The 24,516-nt window shown below is 40.5% G+C and overlaps 1 protein-coding gene across 4 annotated transcripts in view; it reads right to left on the bottom strand.

The window, feature by feature from the left end:
* The window catches only part of LOC136831506 (serine/threonine-protein phosphatase 4 regulatory subunit 1-like), a 424,185-nt gene extending 400,325 nt beyond the window's left edge, over positions 1 to 23,860 (bottom strand). For 3 of the 4 annotated variants that reach the window (XM_067092036.1, XM_067092037.1, XM_067092039.1), the window contains exons 1-2: positions 23,836 to 23,857; positions 23,711 to 23,755 (exon numbers count right to left, since the gene is read on the bottom strand). In XM_067092036.1, the coding sequence (XP_066948137.1) occupies positions 23,711 to 23,755; positions 23,836 to 23,842 (52 nt within the window). In that variant the 5' untranslated portion in view covers positions 23,843 to 23,857. Of the gene's footprint in view, positions 1 to 23,710; positions 23,756 to 23,835 lie in introns of all 4 variants that reach the window. The other variant, XM_067092038.1, reaches the window with a different exon arrangement.
* Between the last annotated feature and the right edge of the window lie 656 nt (positions 23,861 to 24,516).

Raw genomic sequence — 24,516 nt, 5'->3', positions numbered from 1 at the left:
AAAGTTGCTAAGAGTATTATGATCAAGCCCTTTAAAATATAAAAAATGAGATATCTGAGGGAAAATGTTTTTGATATAAAAAATAAACAGCTCACCCAAACCATAAGGTAAGAGTTGCTGTATTCTTTTCATACTTGTAAATTTATCATCAAAGACTCCACTGTAATTCACAGGTGATTCCACTGAACCTTCAATACTGTACAAGGGGACCTGATATGGTCAAAAACAAAAGATCTATATCTTCATGCACTATATGCATAAATGCTGTAACATGACTAATAGAAATATCTCTTTTAATTCCCGCCACAACATGCCTTCTTGAAAAAATAAGAGCAATAAAAAAGTCGTAAGATCAGGACTTACGAACCTTAACTATACATATCCTAATATTTTTTAAAAATATATCAAAGGGAGGAGCATACCACACAAATCTTTTGAGATGCACATTTCAGCAAGTTTCTTTTCCTTTCCTATCAAGCTTTGAAAGACAGGAAGGTCAACTTCTTTTCTGGTTCCCACTGTTTCACCTTTCCATCCTCAATATTGTTTCCTCTGGGTCTAGATTAAGACAGATCTCCCTCTATATGAAATGACACCAGACTTCAACCTCAAGTACTCATGAAATGACACCAAACTTCAACCTTAAGGACTCATGAAATGACACCAAACTTCAACCTTAGGGACTCAATAAACTCTATAAAATGAATGAATGAGTGAAATAAAGTATCATTTATTTCATTAGACCCAGTTAGAAGGAAAATATTTATGCCCAACAAGCTGCACTAGTAGTGCGGTTCAGCAACCAGTGCTAGTTCAAGAATTAAAAGAAACAAACATAAAAAGTAAAAACTTGAAAAAGAATATTTATCTGCTACATAAAAACAACAGAGGCTGTTTGTTTAATACAGGCTTAAAATATCACGATACAGAGTAACAACATTAACACCACCTACACTGGTTAATCTGTCATGAAGTAACAGTTCATTACCAGACAGGCATGATATTTTGATAACCCCATGGAAGTGTACTGTATACTGTAATCAGATTACCAACAATTCAGTTTTATTCTACAAAATTGTTTTGAGGCACGATACATAAAACAACATAATGAAATACTTTTGTAACACCTGATAACAAACCAGATTAGATTAGATTGACAGCAAAGATCACTAACTCCACAAACATGTAACTAAGAACTGGTAGTGTATCAAGTGATTATTTGAACTGAATACAGTATAAAATTTAGGCCAAAGGCTTAGCACTGGGACCAATGAGGTCGTTCAGTGCTGAAACAATAAATGACAATAAAAGTTTAAAAGGTGTAAAAGGAGAATAACCTCGTAGTTGCACTATGAATCAATTGTTAGGAGAGGGTAGAATGTAAGATGGAAGAGAGATAATATGAAAGGAAGTACATTACAAGGAACAAAAGGGGTTGCAGCTAGGGGCCGAAGGTACGCTGCAAAGAATGCCTACAGTGCCTCGCACGAGGTGCACTGACGGCACTACCCCCTCCAGGATCAAATGATTAGTGATTAATTTTATACTACTGCAGTCTGAATCTGTGAATCTGTACACACACACACATACATATTCAAAGAATATTGATAAAAAGTGGGCATGCTGCAAAGAACCTTACGTAATGCCTACAATGCCCTGCACGAGGTGCACTGACGGCGCTAGACCCCACAGCGATTAATTTTATAAAATACTGTAGTCTGAATCTGTACACACATGAACTATTCAAAGAATGATGATACAAAGGAGAGAACTCTGTAAAATACTGAAAAGAATAAAACAATTGCAAGGAAATGTGTCAAGTACTCATATACAGTGCCTATAAAACAATTTAAAATCTTGCAGTACCTATCAAACCACTTTGTGTGCCTAAACATCATCAATAGCAAGAATTCTTTTTCTTCTTCATCCACGTCACCATCACTAATGTAAGGGGTTGGTTACCCTGATGAGTCTTCTCCAATTAAAGTCTCTCTAACCAAAGCATCTTCTCAGCTAAGCCCTTCTCCAAATCCTCCTCCAATTTTATCATGCCGTCTAAATCCTCTGCCTCTCCCCAAGGTCCACCCAAATCCTCATCAATCTTTCCTCCTCACTCACCCTTACCACATGCCCATACCATCTCAATCTTCACTCTCTTATATCTGTAATACCACCCAAGCACTTCTAATTTCTTCCTTTCCAGCCTCTCATGCAACAAGATCCCCAAAATAAGCATCCTCATTTCTGTTTGCTCCAACTTCTGCTTCTCCTTCCTTCATGATGTGATGTCTCTGAACCATATATCACAAGTCTGATTACAGTACTAAGATTACTAGATCATTATTTTCAGTTTATTTGCCATTCTTTTGCCACACACTACCCCTGCCACCTCCTTCCACTTCCCCCAAGCTTCTTTTATTTTACTTTCAACCTCAGCTTCACACCCTTCCTCCTGGCTTAAGATCGATCCCGGGTACGTAATTGAAATTTTCTACCTGTTTCAAATCTATGCCTCTTCTGTATACAGTATCCCCTCCCTGCTTGCTAGACACCGCAATTTCATTTTCACCTACATTTACCTTCATACCACTTTCTTGCTCTTCTTTGCAATTCTTCTTCAGTCCTTGCCATCATCAACAGATCATCTGCATTACAACCATTCATTCCTAATCCATAAACAGTTCAAACAGAAATGGGCTAAGTATCGAGCCTGGATGTAAACCAACTCTAACTTAAAACACTTCTGTTTTGCTACTGACTGTAATTACTACTGTCCTTGTTATTTTGCAAATCATTCCAGCCAACCTAACTAACTTATCTGGCACTTAACCCTTTCTTAAGCACCAACACACTACCTTCCTTGGTATGCCATTCAAATGCCTTCTCGAGATGTATACTAAATACAATTACTTTCCAACCTCTTTTCCCGTAAATGTCTTTATTATAATGACAGCATCAACTGTACCTCTCCTTCTAATGAAATTGTACTACTGTTCACCAACCTTTACAAGTATTTGCAAGTGTTCTTTCTGAAACATTTAACAAATGTTATGTTAGTTTGATTCCTCTATAATTACCACATTCCATAATATCTCCCTTCTGTTTACTGTACACATATTTACCATTTCCTCCCGTCATTTGGAAGTGCTTACTCTTTCTGGATTGTCCCTAATCCTATTCAGTTACCTTGGATTTCTAAACTACCATAAGTAATGCAACAATAAAAAGTCCTCACTTTAAAAACATACTATATGGAGTTTCAATAATTCTATACATTTAAAGTAGTGATAGAACTAGTTGCAAATTACCATCAAAATAGCTGTATTGCAAGCAATCCCACTTTTAATCACATAGCATGAGAACAGATAGAGAGAAATATCATAAGTCCCAAATAATTCCACTTTACTTGTAAGTAACAGTTCATCAGTCAAATCTTTTACAAAGCACCAAGCAGTTAAGTTATCTTAGTTTAACCAGACAAGCAGTGTACTTAGAGTAGAGACCTTACCATTTTACATAATTCAACATGGAAAGGAGAAGACAATTGCATCTTTGGCCAGAAAGAATTTTGCAAAGTTTTTTGGGATGAAATGCCGTAGAAACCTGAGCTAATACCGTCGATTGCACTGTTCTTAGATGTGTTCAATCGTTCACCCTGTACCCTATTCAGCCAAAGGCATTGATGTACAATACAGTACTTGGAAATTATTTCCAATACCACATGCATGCTAATGCAAATGTGAATACTAATTACTGTACTGTAATAAAATGAGCTGTTCAAGGGAAAAATAAGCCTCATCCATAATCTACATACAACTGTCCTAATTACAAGTGCATGAAAAGAAGAGGCAGGAGAGCTTCTAACACAATTTCTTGAAAGCTATCACCAACCTCTGATAATATACTAAACTGGAGGTTATCAAAAACCTTGAGACAACACTAAACTAAAAGGGTTTGGTGCACTGGGATGAGCTAGAGTATTTTTCTAACAATTAGGAAAAAAGTAATACTGTCAAGAAGACCTTAACCTCATCTTATTCCTACAGCTCTATGCCTTAGCTGTGATTTATATTACTGTACCTCCAATGCTAGTCATGAGAATGATTTATATTACTGTACCTCCAATACTAGTCATGAGAAAACTCTAAACATCTTCATCAGAGGTTCTAAATGCACTTAAAACATTCTTGTTAATTTTACAATGGAATTGCAAGGGACTACATGCAAACTGGTAGGAACTGATGCAGAACACAAAGATGGCCATCACAGATATGCCATGACGTCCTTCCATCAACACGCCACTATGTGATGCTTATCCAAGTGACTACTTCATGACCTTAACTTGTCAACTACTAGCACTTAACTTTCTGTTAACAAAATGAATGCTCATCAACCTATATGGGGTGGTATTGTTTGTACCTACAGTACTGTAAACATGTTTCATTAAGCATTGAAAGTTTGAATGTAAGTACCGTTTGGTGGTGAGCCAATGCACTAGTTTCCAAAATGGAAAGATATCAGCTATTGACCTGTCAGTTAGTAGTGTGGATGTTTCTAACATGGTAAGTGAGAAGTTAGGTAAGACACAAGCCAGGGACCTTTACCCAATACAGTATGTCACCAACTTGTGGCAGATTTGATCTTACAGCGCTTTTTCAGGGTCATAGCTTGATGTTGTATCAAGTTATGGCGCTTGACATCGCTAACAGTAAGAATAGGCATCAAGCTCACAGCAATAACAGCACCGTAACTTGATGCAACGTCAAGTTACAACGCCAAACAAGTTACAGCGCCGTAAGCACTGTTAAAGCGCTGATAACAGCGAAATGCAGACTTTTGGCAGGAATCAACTTACAGCGCAGTGCCGGAACAGATCCCCTGCCGTAAGCCAAGGACCTGCTACTAATGCTGTTCATAGATGCCCAAAATAGAAAAGGGAAATTAAATGAGTAATATTCTTCAATAGTGTTGTGGATTACTGTATATATTACTGTACACATATGCATTCTATGTTTTTCATGAATATTGTTCGTTGCAAACTCATGTGCATTCTGCACTCCGCACACGCGTGTGAGTGCTCTTCCAGCTTCTCTTGGCATGAATTGCACACCTTGCAGAGCCTCCCTGTATATGCAAATCTTTGCTGTATGGAGTAAAACCACCTATGACTTGGGATCTTATTTCTCCATCCCTGCAATCTTCTGTCTTCTCCTACAAGACACCATCACATATCACCATGGCACAGTGACTAAACCATCCAGCATCTCAAGGGAACGCTGGAATCCAGCATTCAAAATGAGTCGCCATTACCTCTCGATCGCCTGTGGATCTTGCAGTGTTGGTGCTATGTTTGTGCAGTGTAATGTTAGTGCTTTGATTCTAGTGGGTTGTATTTCTCTTGACCCCACTACCCCATCCAGCTACAGAGCCTGAGGCACGTCTACGCTCTCTCATCATTCAGCACACACACTGGCAACTCCTCAAGTCAATGGTGAAGACGAATTGTCAGACTCTTCTGACTGCCCACCCCCCAGGAGCCCTCCCAGAACCGCTCCACTCTCCCCTGCCTGCCAGTGTTCACCACACAGTTGAATTATTTACAGTAACTTTATAATAAAAACTGTAGAAATTCTCCCTCATCTTTTCTCCTCTTCCTTCAAACGGAAAAAGATTCATAATGGCTTCTGCCTCACATCAAGACGAACCTGGGGATATACAACATGACCAGGACCCTGAGGACCACCAGTTGTCTTCCCACCCATTCTCACCAATAGACCGTCAAACACCACCCGGTTTTACAATGCTGGAACCACCGCCTTTGCTCTCACCAAACCTGACTGTACCACCTCCCACAGCTCCAAATGCAGAGTTAAGACTCCTCATCAAATACCTGGAGGAGTCTTGACAGGCCAAGTTGGCTGCACATCAGAGAGAGGAGGAACAACATCGGAGAGAAGAGGAATGTCGTCGTCACAAGGAGGATCTATGCCGCCAAGAGGACAACTTAAGAGAGGAGGAAGCCCAACGTTTCACCGCCCTGCTGCAGCTACTACGGTCAACCCTGCCCATCAGCAAGCAACACCAGCGGACTCGCAACAATTTCCCACACAATCCTCCGTGCCGTCGCCCAGACACCACTGCCCTATGTCCTGACACCACATACCAGGTGTTTAAGGAATGGGGAGACACTGGGATGACTACAGCATGATGGTGGACCTAGGGACATTGCCTACCAGGAAGCAGTTAATACAACTCTGCATATGTCTCAGCCCTGGAGACCCAAAGGATACTCGAAAACACGCTCAACTTACCACCAGACACGGATCGGTGTGTGGGAGAGGTCTTGAATGTTCTCCAGGAACACATCAAGAACCTGCAGAATGAAGCTCTACAAACCAGGGACCTGCTTTCTTGCAAACAAAGAGAAGGGAAAAACTTCAGCAATTTCTACGTCCAAATGAAGCAGGTAGCAGAGGAAATCGACATCTGTCCTGGCCATTATGCTGCTTGCGAAGAGACTCAGCTAAAGATGATCATCATCATAGGAGCCAGGGACGAGGAGTTCACTCAGAAACTCATTGCCCTGGAAGCTGGAGCTCCACTGGCCACCATGGTCAACGAATGTCGCTCCTATGAGGCCATACAAACAGCCACCACCGCCAGGTCGGGATCCTTCCACAACAACTTGCTCCTCACCGTCGCCCATGTCCCTTGCCCTCACCTACAGGGATGAGACATCCAAGATTATGATGCTGCCTGACGCAGGAGTTGATATGTAAGTGATGGGCCCCCAGCATTGGAACTTCTTTACATTCCCAGGACTGAGCTGCAGCCTCCTGCCACATCAGTGACCCCCACGGCAGATTGGTCAAAAATAACACCAGCTTTAGGTACCTTTAACCCTTAATGGTTGGGAATCCTCATTTGAGTATCTATACCAGGTTTTGGGCGATGGACGGGAATCCTCATGTGAGTAATCATCTTTTGCGCCATCTATTTGAATGAATTTAGCGAGAAAGATGTTCATAGCACTTCAATGGGCCATAAATGACTTGTGGCACCTATTCAGCTCGACATGGGAGAGACACTGATCAGTATGCCTTGAGATTTCACAGGGGGATGTACTGCCATCTTTTTATTTATTTGCTAATAAATATGCCCAGGGATTGCTGTTAGTTTTAGTTCTTATCTTTTATGATAGTATGTCAGCTATACAGTAATTGTAATTTTGCAAAGAAAAATGCAAAGAAATATTAAAAAAAAAAAATGTATACCTCATAAAAAGTTACTCCATCTCCCCATCTCAATAAAACTTGTTTTAGCCCATCCCATAAGGGTTAAAACCAGCCTGTCCTTGGTCAAGGAGTCCTGCCCTGCCACGATCCAAGTGCACGAGCTACCCCTCCATGCCAAGGCCCGAGAATATTTCCTACAAACCTTCCAGGACATGCTCGTGTCTAAGGAAGACCTTAAAGCAGCTCCAATGGCCAGGGGAGTTCGCATCACAGTGGATCTCACCGAGCAGAATGCACAAGTCTCCTGACCAGCCCACCCTTCACCCACGCCCTTAACTGCTGTCTGTGCTGTCGACTCCACCCGCCAAGTTCTTCACCAGCATGGATGCCCTACACCGCTACTGGTAGATGGAGCTAGCAGAGGAGGGCCGCCATCTCACCACTTTAATTACGCCTTATGGACACTTCCAGCATTGCCAGGGACCTATGGGCTTTGCTGCCACCAGTGATGCCTATTGTTACCAGGGAGACCTGGCTCCCCCAGGCATGAAGAAGTGCATCAAGGTTGTCAATGACATTCTCATCTTCGACGACGACCTACTGACACACTATCACAGGATCCATGACTTACTCAACTGCTGCTGCAAATATGGCATCACTCTCAACAGAGAAGAGTTCACGGTGGCAGAGACCTGAGTGAATTTCTGTGGCTTCATCCTTTCTGAAGAAGGAATCACTGCTGATCGAGGACGAGCTGCTGCTCTGCAAGACTTCCCCACACCATCCAACCTGGCGGACCTACGTTCCTTCATGGGGTTAGTAAACTAGTTGGCAGTTTACCCCAGATATTGCCCTGACCGCACAGCCCCTTCACCCACTCATGAGCCCCAAGCACTCTTTTACTTGGACATCGGACCATGACCAGGCCTTCAAATGCGTGAAGCAAGCACTTTCAAGCCTGCCTGTTCTTGCATCTTTTGACCCAACCCTGCCGACCATTCTCCAGACCGACGCATCTCATCTCTAGGGGATAAACTATGCCCTCCTCCAGGACCATAGCTCTGGATATCTCTGAGTAGTCCAATGTGGATCCTGCTTTCTCGCAGATGCCGAGACGAGGTATGCAACGATTGAGCTGGAGATGCTTGCGGTATCTTGGGCCCTCACAAAGTGCCGCCTATACCTAAAAGGACTGCCAACTTTCACCCTGCATATCGCAAAACCAATTTACTGCGGTGTGGCACGCCGGCAAGTCTCTATGCATCCCTGATGTATTCTCCCACGCACCAGTCAGCTACCCCACCTCTGTGGATATGACTGGCCGTGCTGAGGTAACACACGTCAGGTCCATCATCAACGCTGCAACAGCTTCCCAGGATGAGGATGCTCCAAACATCGACGCCGACCGGACCCTGCAGGACATGTCAACAGCAGCACAGGCCGACCCCACCTACTTTCACCTTCATGATTGCATCAATTCCGGGTTCCCTTGAATCAGTACGGCCTACAAACCTCCTTACTACCATACTGGAAGCTGCGAGAAGCCCTCTCTACTGCCAGCAACCTCGTGCTCTATGGGGCACGAATACTGGTTCCTTCACTCAACGACAGACTCCATGACAGCCACCGAGGTGTCGAGGCTACCAAATGTCAGGCTTGACAAACCGTCTTCTGGCCTGGGATAGACTTGGACATCGCCAACGCCATCGCCGCCTGAGAGCCCTGCCAGGTCCTGCATGCCAGACAACAGCAGGAGCCCCTTCACAATGACGACCACCTGTCGAGGCCCTTTAAGTCAGTATCGGTGGAGTTCTTCCAAGTAGCGGGGGTCATTTCTTGTGGTCGCCAACTGCCTCTCCAGCTGGCCTGTGGTTGTCCCTTGCAAGGGCAAAACCACTGCCACCTTGACCATATGGTACTTCTGCTGCTACTTCAGAGGTGGGTGTTCCCCTTCGTCTACACACCGATGGAGGATCCCAGTTTACCAGCATAGAATTTGCCAACTTCACAGAGTGTTGGGGTGTACACCACAACCTCACCGCCACACTACCCACAGTCTCATGGACATGCTGAGGCTGCCATCAAGGCTGTCAAGCACTTGATCCTCAAAATGCCCCCTGCAGGAAATACTGACTGCAAGGCCTTTGATCATGGCCTCCTCAAGTTATGAAACATGTCCAACCACTCTGGTTGCTTTCCTGTTCAGGTACTGTATGGTCACCCTCTCCATACATGTGTGCCCACCCATCCTTAGTCGTTTATGGAAGGTTGGCAAGAAAAGGCCCACGACTGTGTGACCGCCGAGCCACTGCCAGAGCTGCTCAGGTGCACTGCAACTATGACATCCACGCCCGCCCCCTGTTGAGGCTGAATGTGGGCCAACACATCCGCCTCCAGGACCCGACATCCCACAAATGGGACAAGGTCAGGATAGTCATGGGTGGAGCACGATCAAGCGAGTACGAAACCCGCCTCCCAAGTGGTCGAGTGCTACATTGGAACCAATGCTTCCTATATCCAGTGCCCGGTCCCGGTCAAGTTCCCAACTCTAATCCACCTGTGGTCCCTAGCCCTGACATGGAAGTCGTCAATTCCCTCCAAAATCCCTCACAGATTTCCAAGATTAAACAGGCCTACATAGTGTACAAAGCCCACAGGTGCCACTTGTGCAACTTGCTTCATACATTCATACTTGATAAATTCACTGTATGTTATTTGCTTTGCACAATTACTTGATAGTCCACTGTATGCAACTTGCTTAGTACGTGCAAGATACCTCTCCAAATGCAAAAGGGGGGACGGGAGGTATGGATTACTGAATATATTACTGTACATATATGCATTTCGTGAATATTGTCCGTTGCAAACTCATGTGCATGAGTCATGCTGTCTGCACTCCACACACGCACACGAGTACTCTTCCTGCTCCTCTCGGCAGGAATTCCATGCCTTGCAGAGCCTCCCTGTATATACCCATTTGCTGTATGGAATAAAGCAACCTATGGCTCAGGATCTTATCTCTCCATCCCTGCAACCTTCTGTCTTCTCCTACAAGACATCATCACATATCACCATGCGTCAATCTTTTCCTAGGTGGAACCAACAATATCCCACAGTTCATAAAACAACTGCAGCAGCAAATATGAGCTACAGGTGTAAATGTGACTACTGCAGAATACAGTATCTTCAGGATGTTAGGAATTATTATCTTAAGAGCAAAATACTCTAATATTAATATGAAAAGTTAGAAAAATGGCTGCAACTGTGTTCTTTGTAAACCACCAATCTAAAAATAAACAATGACAAAGTTGGAAACTACAGATGTTGACAAATACACTTGCAAATTATTTCATATGGGATGAGAAAAATTAGGTACCTTAGACTTCAACAACCTTGAGAAGTTATACAACACGCCCCTCACAATAAGAGAGTAAGCCAAGGCAAGCATTAAGAATCAGCTCCTGGCCCAGATAACATTACTTATGCAATGGTGAAACAGGTTCTAGAGGGCATCAAAACAAAAATAGTAACAACATTACTGTACTTGAATTTACAGAGAACATATTTCTTTTGAGAACCAGCTAGGATATTACCCTGTTAAACCCTGAAAAAACACCTTGTTGGCACCAAGCTACTACCCAACAGCTGTATAACTTATCTTTGCAATGATTTGGAGAAAAAGGTAACATTCACTTCATAAGGTATCCGGAAAGTACCAATTTCAGTATCTTCCACCAGCTCAAAGTACAGTACTTTTAACCCCATTTGCTCTATCAGACTTATCACTGTAGTTCTAATGGATTCCTCCACATGTGAAGCTTTCAACTCAATGCCACTTCATATCAGTGTGCTTCCTGACTAGCCAAAACATCTGTATCACCTACAGGCATGTTATTTTAAGACTCCCACAGCTCTAATTTAAAATAACTGCTGAATGCTGATCATATCTGGTACAAGTTGGAGCTTTAGTGTCAAGTACACAAGTGTCAAGATATAACTCAAGGTTGTGTGCTGATTACCCTTTTTGGCCTTGACATAAATGGTCAAACCACAGTGACTCCCAAAGCTATACTTTAAACTTCTATAAACAGGCTTCTGACATGGGTAGAAATCCAAAGATTTTGATTTTATACACTATTTAACTTTTGCTACATAAAGAACTGTTCATTCTGATCCAGATTTCTTTATAAATGGATAGAGAATTCTTTGCATTACACAAACCAGATTTCTTGGCCTAACCTTTGACAACATAACTACTCATGTTCTAACTAAATGTCATGTGTATGAAGTCCTTGGATATATTCAAGACTTTATCTCATATTTCTTGGGGTGCTAATCATAAGACGTAGTGTGCGAATGATGCTGTACAAGTAATCACAGCTAAGTTATAATACAGAATACATGAAGGTAGATGGCATCAGAGACCAGTTCTAGTTAAGGGGTGAAATTAAAATGCAAAAGCTGCTGGTTTTATCAGGTATGTTAGGAACTAAGCCCTCTGATTTCACAACTGTGCTGTACACTAATTAATTTCAATGCTTTCAGTATAGCACAGAAGTGAAGTTATAGGCCCTTTTCTGTGTAAATGAGTAATAGGTTCGTCAGACTATGGGAAATGGTATATGACTGGTCAAATCAATGTCATCATTAACATGTTCATAGTGTCAGTGTCCTTTTCCTTTCCTTTTTTTTTTAAAGTTCACAGTACCCCTGTTGACTATTTATGACAGTTCACTATGATTCTGTTTATATGGGTAGGCCATGTTAAGGACTAGGAGGCAATAATTTCCCTACCTATCCTTTGGTACTTTATCATAGTGGCATACACCATTATGCATATGCACAAATTCACCACTATCAAGGCTGCTTTATACCTTTGCAAAATAAACTGTCTACTGTGGATAATTTTAAAACTGAACAGTACGGAACATAGACAATACCTTCATCAAAATTGCTGATGAGGTCGAGCTGGAGACACTTCATCGAACATTTGAAGTAGAATCAGTCCTCCATTTCAAATGCAAGAGAGCTGTTGATAATACTGTCTCCTTCTTGGATGTCAGTGTTACCAGCACTCCCAACAGCTTTGAGACGAAGGTCTACAGGAAACTATCTGACATTGGGCTCTGCCTCAACAGTAATGGAGAATGCCCAGATAAATTCAAAACATCAGTAATATGCCTACATCAGCTGTGCCCTCTACCACTGCTCTTGCCTGGAGTGCCACCTCTGACAAACTTGAATGAGCCACCAGACACAAGTTAACAACAGTTATTCTTACCATCAAGTAGTAAGGGTCTCAAGGAATGGCGTCAACAGATGGTATCAGCTGGAGAGTGTATATCAGAATCCTCAATGGTGACTGGACCACCGCCACACCTGCTACAAGGAGGCCCTTACCATTCAGCAGTGGAAACCTATACTTAATGCTACTAAGGCAACCCTCCTACTGCTGATTGCCATCAGGAGAACAATGAGACAAGACCCTGAGACAATACTACAGCTGCCCTCCTCCTCGAGATGCAACAGGAGCCCCCCACCACCAATCAATCAGTGCCAGCATCAGTCATCCAGGCTCGCAGCTAACAGGAGAGCTCCCGGAATATGACCGCCCAAACAGAAATTGCTCTTCTTTGTAAACCCACCTTTGGGTATAAATATTCTTTGTATGTAAACCTGGTGCCATTCACCTCCTTTCAGTGGGAGCAAGGCACACCAAAGCGCTGGAATAATAAATGAACTTTGGACACTATCTACAATTTACCAGCTGAAATGAAAGAACTTATCTGCCAAGTTGAGAAGGTGATATATAAGCTCAATGGCACACAAAATAATAATAATAATAATAATAATAATAATAATAATAATAATAATAAATAATAATAATAATAATAATAATACAAGAGGGTAACATTCCTTTTCTGAAGTATAACATCTCTACATTATGTACATAAGTTTCTTTTACCTTTGTTTTTCGTGGATGGTCATGTTCATGCTCGCAGGATACTGAACTTTTGAATGGGAATGTCTGATGCCCCTCCTTGAGAAAGAATGACACCTACAAGACACTAGCAGAGACTGAAGAAGCATCAAGGAACCTGAAGCTGCCATCAGTAGCTAGTCAAAAAGATATCACAAACTGACATCTCGCTTGAGCTCCAATAACATCTAGGGATACAACTTGGGTGACCAGTTCTGGGACTATCATTGTACCAAACCACACAACTTTAATTTATAACGACTTGCCTCTCCATTAGAACTTGAAAATTCTGTTGAACACCTGTGAATCAGGTGTGAGAAAACAGGCTTCAATCAGGTCAAAAGATTCAAGAAAGTCAAATTTTTGGATAAAGCAACAAACTGAAGCAAGTCTCAAACCAGAAATGTGTTAGCTGAGGGTACCAGGTGCTGGTTAACAGGCTGAGGTCAATGATAGGTCTCCTGTTACTTTACTTTGCAATTTAAATTTCATGTACTGCTCTGCTGCCCTGTTGGGGTCCTTGGGCTTGTAGCATTCTTCTTTTCCAACTAGACCCCCAGCTTGGCTTTTAATAATAATAATAATAATAATACAGGCAGTCCCCAACGGTGCTTACAACACTGTAAATTGATACAGTTATTTCCCCATTTATGATAGGGTTAGGTTACAAAAACCCCATCATTTCTTGAGAAAAAAAAAAAAAAGTAACTTGAAATTAGCCTAGCCTACACTAGGGTATACAGTACAATCTATACATATACAGTAGCCTACCCTACAATATACCCGCAGCCTACCATGGTTTTGTGACCATTAATGTATTTTTATATAGCAACTTTCGTATGCACGAGATAAAAATGTGCTGGCTATGTGTGCCCTATAGACCTTGGCTAGCCCAGGTGTTACAATCAGTATCCATTTGGAAAATCAAATAGGCTATTACAGCTGTAATTATGATAAAGGTAATACTGTAGTAATGAACCTGTTATTTTACTAACAATCCATTTAGTATATTGTATTATTATACTGATATATTATCATCGTAATATGTATGAAAAAAAAATCATCCTGCCTGTAGCAAAAAAAGATTCTCAGAAGCAGCTGATTCAGCCTACTAACGAAAAAATTAGGAAAATGACAAATTTTTAATTGATTTGTATTTTTCATAGCTAACAAACCTAAGGTCTTAATGTGCAAATAAAATCTAGCGCCAGCTGGAAACCAGTAAATAACATATAAAATTGTAGAACAAGGTATTGGTGGCAATGGGGTTCGGCCAATTGGATGAAAGAGGCACCAGCTGATCGTTTGCTTACCAACGTAAACTATCTCTCTCTCTCTCTCTCTGTCTCTCTGTAATGTACATATCCTGTAACAAAATATGAATGACTGTATCACAAACATAAAATTATGAAACAAATTCCAAGAAGTTCATGACGCCTTCAAACGAGTGCGTGCATAAGTAAATACGTGTTAGCTTTTATTTCGCTTTGGTTGATTTACTGTACCACTTTTATTACAAGTTTAGTTTATTCTAAATATGATTAGCACACATAACAGTAAACAAGAAATATAACATCTCTATTCACCATAACATATTTAAATTGCTTATTTAATATGTAGACACGACAAAATCCAAAAGGCTGTACCAAGTTCACTGACAACATGGAACTGTGTGAGTCATATGCACCTATCCTAAGAACTTGATTGCATTTAAAAGTTTGTTTATAAAACTAAAAAAAAAAAAAAAAGGAAAATGCAGTAATAATATATACAAGAATACTATAGCATAAAATATAAGCAAAATAGTGTAAGTGTGCGTGTGTGTTATTGTATTAGGCTTTAATGTAAACCTGCCTCAGCTCTCTCTCTCTCTCTCTCAGTACTGTATATACCTAACCTTTAATGAAATATGAATTACTTTATCATAAAACCTAACCTTTAATGAAATATGAATTACTTTATCATAAACATAAAATATGAATTACTGTATCATAAACATTAAACTCCAAGAAGTTCATACGCTGTTGCCTGTGCCCATCGCGCATGAAATTTAAATTTAAAATATTTTCAATGTTGTCATATCTGTATTGCTTCGTAACTTCAAAACCATCGGAACTGCAACCCCATCACAAACTCAATTTATCGTAAAACGAAACATCATAAATGGGGAAATACCTGTACCTATTCTTGTTATAAGCGCAGTAACTAGATATCTATTCTTGATAAATGTATCTGAAAAAGCGCTGTAAGATCAGAACGCCGTAAGTTGGTGCTGCCATAACTCAGGGACGCCCTGTAATAACAATATTGTTGTTCAGTAACTCTAAGGTAGCCCCCTCCCTATCCAAGTCTCAGCATGACCAGTAAACAACTTATCACCCTAAAGATCAGAGCGAATGGCAACAAGGCTTCGACGTCAGGCAGTCTCAGAAGTGTTGAAAGGTGTCCTCTTATGCCAAGCTTCCTGTTCAGCAATGTGGTCGAGTCAATCACTGATGTTCCAAAAAGCTCTATCAGCCCCTAAACCACACTAGGATGACCACTTTTCTTATTTATGTCCAATACTGTGATGATGTTACTCATCAACACCTCTTCTTTCTCTCCATCTTCTCCTACTTCTATATGAGTTCTATGTTTCTAACAGCTTTCTTCCACCTGGCTAGAGCATACACATCGTCCTGGCAGCTGTTTGTCTCTAAGATCTTCTCTATAATCCATCCACCTTTGCTTTGGTCTTTCTCTCGCTCTCCCACCTGAAAACTCCATCTGCATGACTCTTCTCCCTTTTCATCACATGGATATACCACTGCAGTCTTCTTTCCCGGACCTTCCATGAAAGTTCTGCCACTTTTGTCATGCCTCTTATTTTTTCATTCTTGATCTAATTCATTTTTGTCTCTCCACATATCCAACTAAGCATTTTCATCTCAATAACATCCCATTATTTCTCCTATACCCTACCTGTAATGTTTCAGCTCCATATATCACTGCTGGTATCACTACTGTCTTATCACTGCTGGTATCACTATTGTCTTATACACTCTTCCTTTAACCTTTATATTGATTCTGCAGTCACACAAGACACCTGACATCTTTCTCCAGTTTTTCCACCCAGCCTGCACTGTGTGTTATCTCTGCATCCAAATGCTGAACCAAGATATCTAAATTCTTCTGATCAATTCAATCTTGTCCCTTCCATACTAATCTTGGAGTTCTGATCTTCATGGAACCTTTGGTATTGTTCTTGTTGGTGATTTTTAATCCTGTCTACCAAGTGTTGACTCTCCTACCCTCTGTTGGTGCTGCATATCACAATGTCATCAGCAAACAGCACCCACCAGGGGACTGATCTTTTATTCCTTGAGATAACACATCCACCATCAGGTAGAAAAGAAATGGCCTTAAAGCAGGTCGCTGACGTAAACCAGCTTTTACTGGTATCCATTCAGTTAACCCAACACTGCTTCTCACCCGTGGGTTTGCTCTTTCATATACACCTAGGGCCACACTCACTTCTAAGTGTTCCCTTTGTTCACATACTTCTCCAACCTCTTGATGTGGGATTCTATCATAAACCTTTTCCCGGTCTATAAATAACATGTCCAGTCCTTTTTGCTTTACCCGGAGTTTTCCATCATCTGCCTAAGAGCACACACTGCATCTGTCGTTCTTCTATCTGGCATGACTTCAAACTGTTCTTCCTCAATAGATATTTCTTCCCTAATCCTTTGGTCCATTATTCTTTCCCAGATTTTCAGTGTGAAACATTAGGTTCATTCATCTATAATTTGCAAAGTCCTGGATATCACCCTTTTCTCTAGTGATATGCACACTAAAGCTTTCTCTCCATTCTTTTGGTCTCTTCTTGAAAAGATATTTTCTTAGCTAGGACCCACTGCATGTCTATTCCTTCTCCTCCTAAGCTCTTCCTCACTTCTGACAAAATTCCATCTGGTCCTATTACTTTACCATTTTTCATCTTCTTTTGTGCCTTCTTTACCTCCTTTCTGCTAACATTACATGTCACACTCAGGTTCTGGACTTTATCTTCAAAGATTTATCAAGGATTTTCTTCATTTAACAGGTGTTTATAATTTTCCTTCCACCTCTTCTTGAACTTGTTCTCATTGCATAAAATCACTCCATTTTCATCCCTGTCCTGTTTTTATATGAGTGTAGTATTTGATGTTCTTGTCCCTTGACTTTGCAATTCTGTGAATTTTTCTTTCCCCCTCAGGTGTTACTCATCAATGCCTCTGAGTGACTAACCAACTTGCCTCAATTCATCTGTAACAAAAGCACCACTGTGCACAATAACACTAGGTCCTTCAGGTGCGTGCCTCAACCTTCCTCCAATGAGCCTGAGAAAAAGAGCATCCACCCACCACCCATATCATCTCTCATCTAGCTGTGGGATACAGGCTGAAATGGGAAATCCAAGAAGGGGGCCCAATTCTACTTCTGACACTGCTGATGTAAGTGAAGGTGAATTCACTTGCAAGGCATAAGCTTCTCTCCACGGATAACATGCAAAAGTACGCCATGCCAAAGCTGTCATGGCCCCATGGAGGTCGATTGTCCAAAGCTCTCCTTGCAGATGAGAAAGTGTTTCCTTGGGTCTTCATCAATGGGTATCTGAAAAAAATTCCTCCAGGTCTACAGAAATCATGAAAGTTTCCTGCAGTTCCAAGACTACTTAGGGCTCCTCTCACTATCAAGACTACATTGTTATAACATGACAAGTATCCCACAATTTACAGCATCAAGAGACAAGGGCCTCCAACCTCAATGACCCCCCCCCTCCCCTTCAACTTACCTTTATCTGACTTTTGGTGTGGTGTGGTTCTGACAAAGTAGGACCCTCAGATTCCACAGGTTTAGCACCAGACAACTGATCCCTTCTCTAATGCATAAGGAGCTGACACACCAGACCAGCCTGAGGAAGACTGAACCCGAAGACATGGCAAGTGACCCAGGTCAAGCAACCTCCTTGTCCCCAAGAGACACCAAGGAATAGTTGGTATTGAGTATCATAGGAGCCATCCGTGAAAAATTCAACCCCACCTGTTCTTGCTTGGATGGTACTGGGAGTGGACATAACACCTCCAGTAGTAGAGGCAAAGGTGTGTAATCCCATGCAGGACTGTGGATGATCATACTGGGGTAGGATTGACACCAAGCACAGGGGCACTTTCATCAGCACAACAGGCACAATGCTACACATTTAATAATCCAGACCAATCACAACCAGTACTAGAAACAGTCATAGGTCAGGTCAAACCTCCTCCCTTGAGAAGTCTGGGAAGGCAAACAGTAATGAGCAGTCACAATATCTACACCATACATTCTGTTCATAGAGGATTTATGACAAGAACAAGAGCAATTTTTGTAAACCCTCTTCTAAGAAGAGCACCACCCACAAGAAGTTTCTTATTTGTTGTTAGATATGACCTCTACTAGGCGTGCCAAACGAACATTAAAACTCATTAAAACTCATGCCCTTGATCCCCTTTGCTCCTAGAACTTCGATGTCTGCTTTCATCTTTGACTCACTGTCCTTTATGATCTTTAATTTTCTGTAGTTTCTGACTGTCGTTCCAGATATTTAGTAGGCTGGCCAAGGATGTCACTCCATACCATCCATGCTTTCCAGCATGTCACTGTAGACAGACTCAAACCTCGGTGTTCACATGGGATGAAGTTGTTATTGGTTAACCTGCTGAAACATGGCATTTCACTCATTTCTTTTTACCCCCAGATTCACTCTTGACAAAGCACAGTTCTCTGCAGAATTCAGTCAATGAACTGTCAAAATCAGGTGATTGTTAAGGACATTCACTCAGATGCTGAGGATCTGTCTTGTTCCAGGTGACTATTAACAAACTTCACTTAGGGGCTGATGATGTCTGTAAAGTTTTTCAAGAGAATTAAGATCCAGTGAGCAGATGCCTTTAGCCCTGAAACCACTTGTATGTGGCATAAAATTTTGTCTCATTTAAGAGTTCCTTCAGTAAGGGTGGAAACAGGAATTTGATCACACCACTGGCATTTATATGTTACTTCTGAGAGTTCAACAATAAATTCTGCCAAGCAGCTTTGAGCAGACAAAAGGACACATATAAATGCTGAGCTAAATCTATAATATCTGGCATTATGCAAACAAACAAAATGTTATTTTCTTTACAAAGCTTCACGATATGTTCTGAGAAATGAGAGCTCAAATTATCTCCAATGAGCATCTTGACACCAGGTCTTCTTTGCATGTCAAAGGTAACAGGTTTCCATCCATCTCTCAAGCAAATGCACATCAAACCAACCAATCTTTTTTATAAAAATAACACTCATCCTTGCAACATGTGTTATTGCAACAGAGGTCAAATTTGGGGTCATTTTGTGTCCAGCTTTGATACGTGCTCACTTTTATACGCAACAATTGGTGGTAGGAGAGTTTCATCAGAAGAGCAGCAGAACATAACTGAAATGTAGCGCTTGGTGTAGTTCATGACACTGTATCCTTTACACCTATGCAAAAAAGGATGCAACTTAGGTCCAGGTGTGTTGAAGAGCTTGGTTTTGTCATAACTGAAGATCTTTGGGGGACAAGCTTCCCATTGTTTCCCTCATGTTGTCATGATATTCTCCAGATCCCTTGGCTTACAAAGGCTCTTGCTCATTTGATGTTGTTGCCCAGACATTCACTTAAGCTCTATTAAGTTGCTAAGTAAAGCCCCTAACCCAATCAATACCAGGCAAATTTTGGTTGAACTGGCACACTGTTGCATCTTTGCAATCCAAATAACTTTTCAACCGGAATCTGAAGTCTAGTCCAACAAATTAAAAGTCCACTTTTCAGTAAATATTCTTCATTGTCAGCAGACAACTCAGTGGGTCATCCATGCCTGCCAGTGAATTTTCCATGCAGCCTGTTAGAATGAGTTCTTTACAAGACTTGCAATTTATGCACTGCAGCACAAAGTGACAGTCTACCCTGCTTTACTAACTCTATGGCATTATTCATGGACTCTTCACAATTATGTGCATTCATGAAAACAACGCAAAGCAGAATACAAAGAAATTCTGTGCAATAGGTCAGCTTTATCCCACAGCAGACAATTAGGTGCCAGCATAAAAAAGCAATGCAAAACAGAGTCAAAGGAACACAACTCAGTACAATACCATAAATACTGTGCTGGTAACGGATATGCAGTAGGTCAACTTTACCCCACAGCTCTGGTCAACTTTACAACAATTACTTTGAGATATGAATGCTCCTGACAGATTTAGTATCAGCATAAATTACCTTTTTCACATGATTATACAGTGTTCAGTATAATTTTCTCCACAATTCAAGTAACCATTGTATAGTTTTGCATGCTGTTTGTAATAGAGGCATATGATATAAAAATATACATATAAGAGCAATTTTTCTCCTTGCTTTCATAATCTAATTCCTATATTACTGAAGTGTCGAAGAAAGCAGATTTTGAAGAAAAAAAATTTTATATTCACTTTAGTATATACCTATTAATTTTTTTTAACTTTATCCCTCAAAAACAGTAACCATGGGCACAAGAGTACAAGAAAACGTGAAAAGTAGCCTTTTTGTAATGTTACACTTAAAACAAAAAAAATCTAGGAAACTACAATGGCACAAATACAAGCCAAAATATGACAGTGGAGTGACGATAAGGCTTGGGTGCTAATCATACAATGGAATGTCTATTTCAACCTTTTAAACCTTCAAACTGAAAAATATAGTACATTATATAGAAACTACTGGCCATTTTACCAAATTTACTATGACAATAATGTCATAACGTCTTGACTCCCTCACTTTTTTTTATGCTTAACCATACATACAAGCATTTTATCCAAGCTGGAAATAAATGATGAGATTTCATATTCCACAGCAAGACTCAGCCTCCACAGGAGGAGAGATTCAGCAATAATGAGCTAATGCTGTGGCAGTAACAGATAAGCATATCCAAAAAAAGTGTAAGAAGATCAAAAGTTACAGCATCCTTGTGGATATTAAAAATACTTGGTGTTCCATAAGCAATATTACTGTACACAGAACAAGAATTAATGCAATACTGTACAATGAAACGTAAGTCCAAAGAGCGCTGTTAGACCATTCTTATTCAAGCACGAGAACACAAAAACGAAAACTAAATACCAAACAAAATGTGGAAAAGCAACCCAAATAAAACAAATGAGATATCCAAAACATAAAATGCAACACAAAGCTACTGAAGTGCCCTTGCAAAGGTAATGCCTCAAACCTGACTCTGAACATGACCTTGTTCAGTATACAGTAATCTTTTTGCAAAACGATGAGTTCTGCGCCATTTCAAAAAGAAATGGAAGGAAAATTGTCACAAATCACTGGTTTAGGGTTTAATGCCAATTTAAAATTAGAACTGTAACACAACAGTGACTTTCCAAGAATGTAGCTGGTGTCATGTTAATAATCAATCTGTGGAGAATACAGTTTTTTAACTGTCTGGGCTAAATGAAATAAGATTACACTTGAGTACTTTTTTCAATCATCCTAGAACTGTGACATCACTTTAAAGCCTGTGACCTATTTTGGTAAATCATACAATCAGCCCACTGTTTATGGTTTGAATTCAGTTGGTGTTATGTCTTGTCTTGACATCATGGAAGCTTGTACCTAAGTATTTAATATTTCAGGTTATTCACATATAACAACAGCAGCAAAACGCATGCTTCTTTACACAAACAAATGGTGTTACCATGTGTAACACCATTTGATGCCATTGTATTCTTTCTACTTTGGATTCCAATGGGACAGTCTTGAAACATTAATAGCCTGTTCCTCCAAAGAAAATTGTGCCATTTTTAAATGTTTTGCTAATTTTAATTGAAATCATGTAACAACTACTGACCAAATCTTTTTCATGCTTAAAACTTCATCTGACTGGCATTCATTTTGGTCTGGCACCAAAGTATTGACCTATGCAATCGAGCTTTATCCTAGCACAAAGAGGTAATAAGGTTATATAACAGACTTCATTGGGCCAATTCTCAAGTTGCGTCAGGTTAGTCTTTCTTCATATAATTTATAGCGCTTTACATCACGATATGGTTGGTCTAGGGTAGGGCACTGAATCTCAGGTTAGGTTCAGTTGTATCCTTGTTGAAATATGTTTTTTCTGGTAGATTTCTGTACATTCTGAGCAATTTTAATCTTCATCATAATGATTCAAAACACACCAAAACAGCATAAACTTTGATCTTCACAAGAAAAACTGGTGAAAGTTTAGGAGACAGCTGCAGTAAGATATTGTTTATTAAGGGGATGTAAGTAAAAATATAAATAAAAGACTTAATCTATATGCAAGTAAAAATATAAATAAAAGACACTTAATTTCTCAATGTTTCATTAGATTTCTCAAATTATCTCATTGTTCTGCATTGTGTATACCCTTTTCTATATTAAGTTTAAGAATTATTTCAATAAATGATCTTTGTCCAGCCGTCTCCTTTACATTTTACCAAAAAAATAATTTTCAAACATTTTCCACATTACAAATGTTCTTATAAACATTTACATTTTCTTTGATAAATAAAAGTAAAGTCAAAGCCATTTCTCTGAATCTTTGCAGTTTATTCTGGATCTAGAGCTATCATTGCATGGTAGCCCTCATTCTTATTCCTTTGTGCTGCTATGGATTTAAGATCAACTCTTCTATCCTCTTGCCCCCCTTTAATAGATCATTTGGCCTCCTCATGTAGACCTAGGGCAATATTTTGCTTAACTAACCAAGGTCTACCTATTCTACACTGACGTTTCTGACACAGCTAGCCTAGGCTACTTAGCCTAACCTTACAGCATGGACCAACAGGTATTCATCACAATTTTCCTCCTCCTAATTACATAACAAAAGCTGACCAAATAAAATTACTGAGCAAAATAGGTTGAACACAATTTTCTTAGAGACCTTTATCCCACACTTCTTTGTTACCACCAATGGAGAACTGGCTAGCCTAAATCTGGCCCTCCTGCCACTTCTAATCTCAAATATAATGGGCCCAGTCTCGTTTCTGTGTTGTAAGCTCCACGCTACCGGTCAAGAAGCATTCAAATGTTTCGAGATACGTAACAGAAATCGCCTCAGCCTCGTTAATGTTGTAAAATATGCATCAGACGACTGCATCACTGCTTACGGTGGCCAGTTCATCGTTCGCAGTGAGGAGCAATATTACAACACTGCCTTGTTATGACAGCTCGTGCTACGGCCTAACACCATCGAAAATGAGCCTTTATATATCACAGAATATCGACGAATTATTGCGTAAAGGGGCCTAACGGGCCCAGTGGCTGCATGACCCGCGTATTTACAAAACATACTTGGGATATAAGTGGAATAATACCTATGGTTCTTAAAGTCCTCCTTCCTCCCGTAGGTTCCCTTCCCTCAAAACACCTCCCGAATTCCTGCCATTGAAGGCCACGAGGGCCTGTACTCACCTTCTTTGATGCTCTCCGACTCCTCGTCTGTGAAGAAGTATATATCTGTAAGACGAAAACACTGTCAGATTGAGGCTTTTCTTGTATTTAACAATGTAAACACAAGACAATCACTATCCACTCACCCGCCATGTTGTAGTAAACATGAGACTGAATGAGAACTGAGAGGCTATTGGTTCGGTGACGTCACAAGGTCTCTTGAAAGGCCTCGCTTGATTGGCTGCTATGTGACGTCACAGATCAGATGTTCCAGCAATAACTTGAAGATTGGAGGATATCCTTATGTTCTTCTAAAATCATCCTTAGTTATTAATTGCTATAGCAATGAGGCGCCGTAAAATGTCTTAATTTTAAGTGCTCTCTTTCTTGCGGAATGCGACCTCAACTAAAGTACCGCCGTTATACATATAATTATAGTGGTTAAATTCTCCGCAATTGTTATTCCGTGAACAACAATATTTTATAGAATCAAACAGTAGATTACTATAACATGACAGCGAAGAAAGTTCTGTGACTCAAAATCGCTGATACATCATATAGCGTATTTTAAACCATTCTTTCAGTAGAAAAGTAGAGTTCTGGATCAATTATCCAGTGTTAACGGGTTTTCCAGCATGACGCATATGTCAACAGAACTGATTGTCAAGGTATGAGTTCAAAGAAATTCGAAGATACCCGATGACAAGACGTTTTAGGTATTTACGTTAGAAATAAAAATCACAGACCAGACTTACAATTTCCCACGAACAAATAGAATATTCGTGGAAAATGCCATGACTCTAAAATGCTATAAAAGTAGCATAAAA

Source organism: Macrobrachium rosenbergii, chromosome 48 (genome assembly GCF_040412425.1).
Source record: "Macrobrachium rosenbergii isolate ZJJX-2024 chromosome 48, ASM4041242v1, whole genome shotgun sequence".
In the NCBI taxonomy this organism is placed as follows: Eukaryota; Metazoa; Arthropoda; class Malacostraca; order Decapoda; family Palaemonidae; genus Macrobrachium; species Macrobrachium rosenbergii.
The sequence above is the reverse complement of the archived record's forward strand: the minus strand, read 5'-3'. Positions and strand labels throughout refer to the sequence as shown.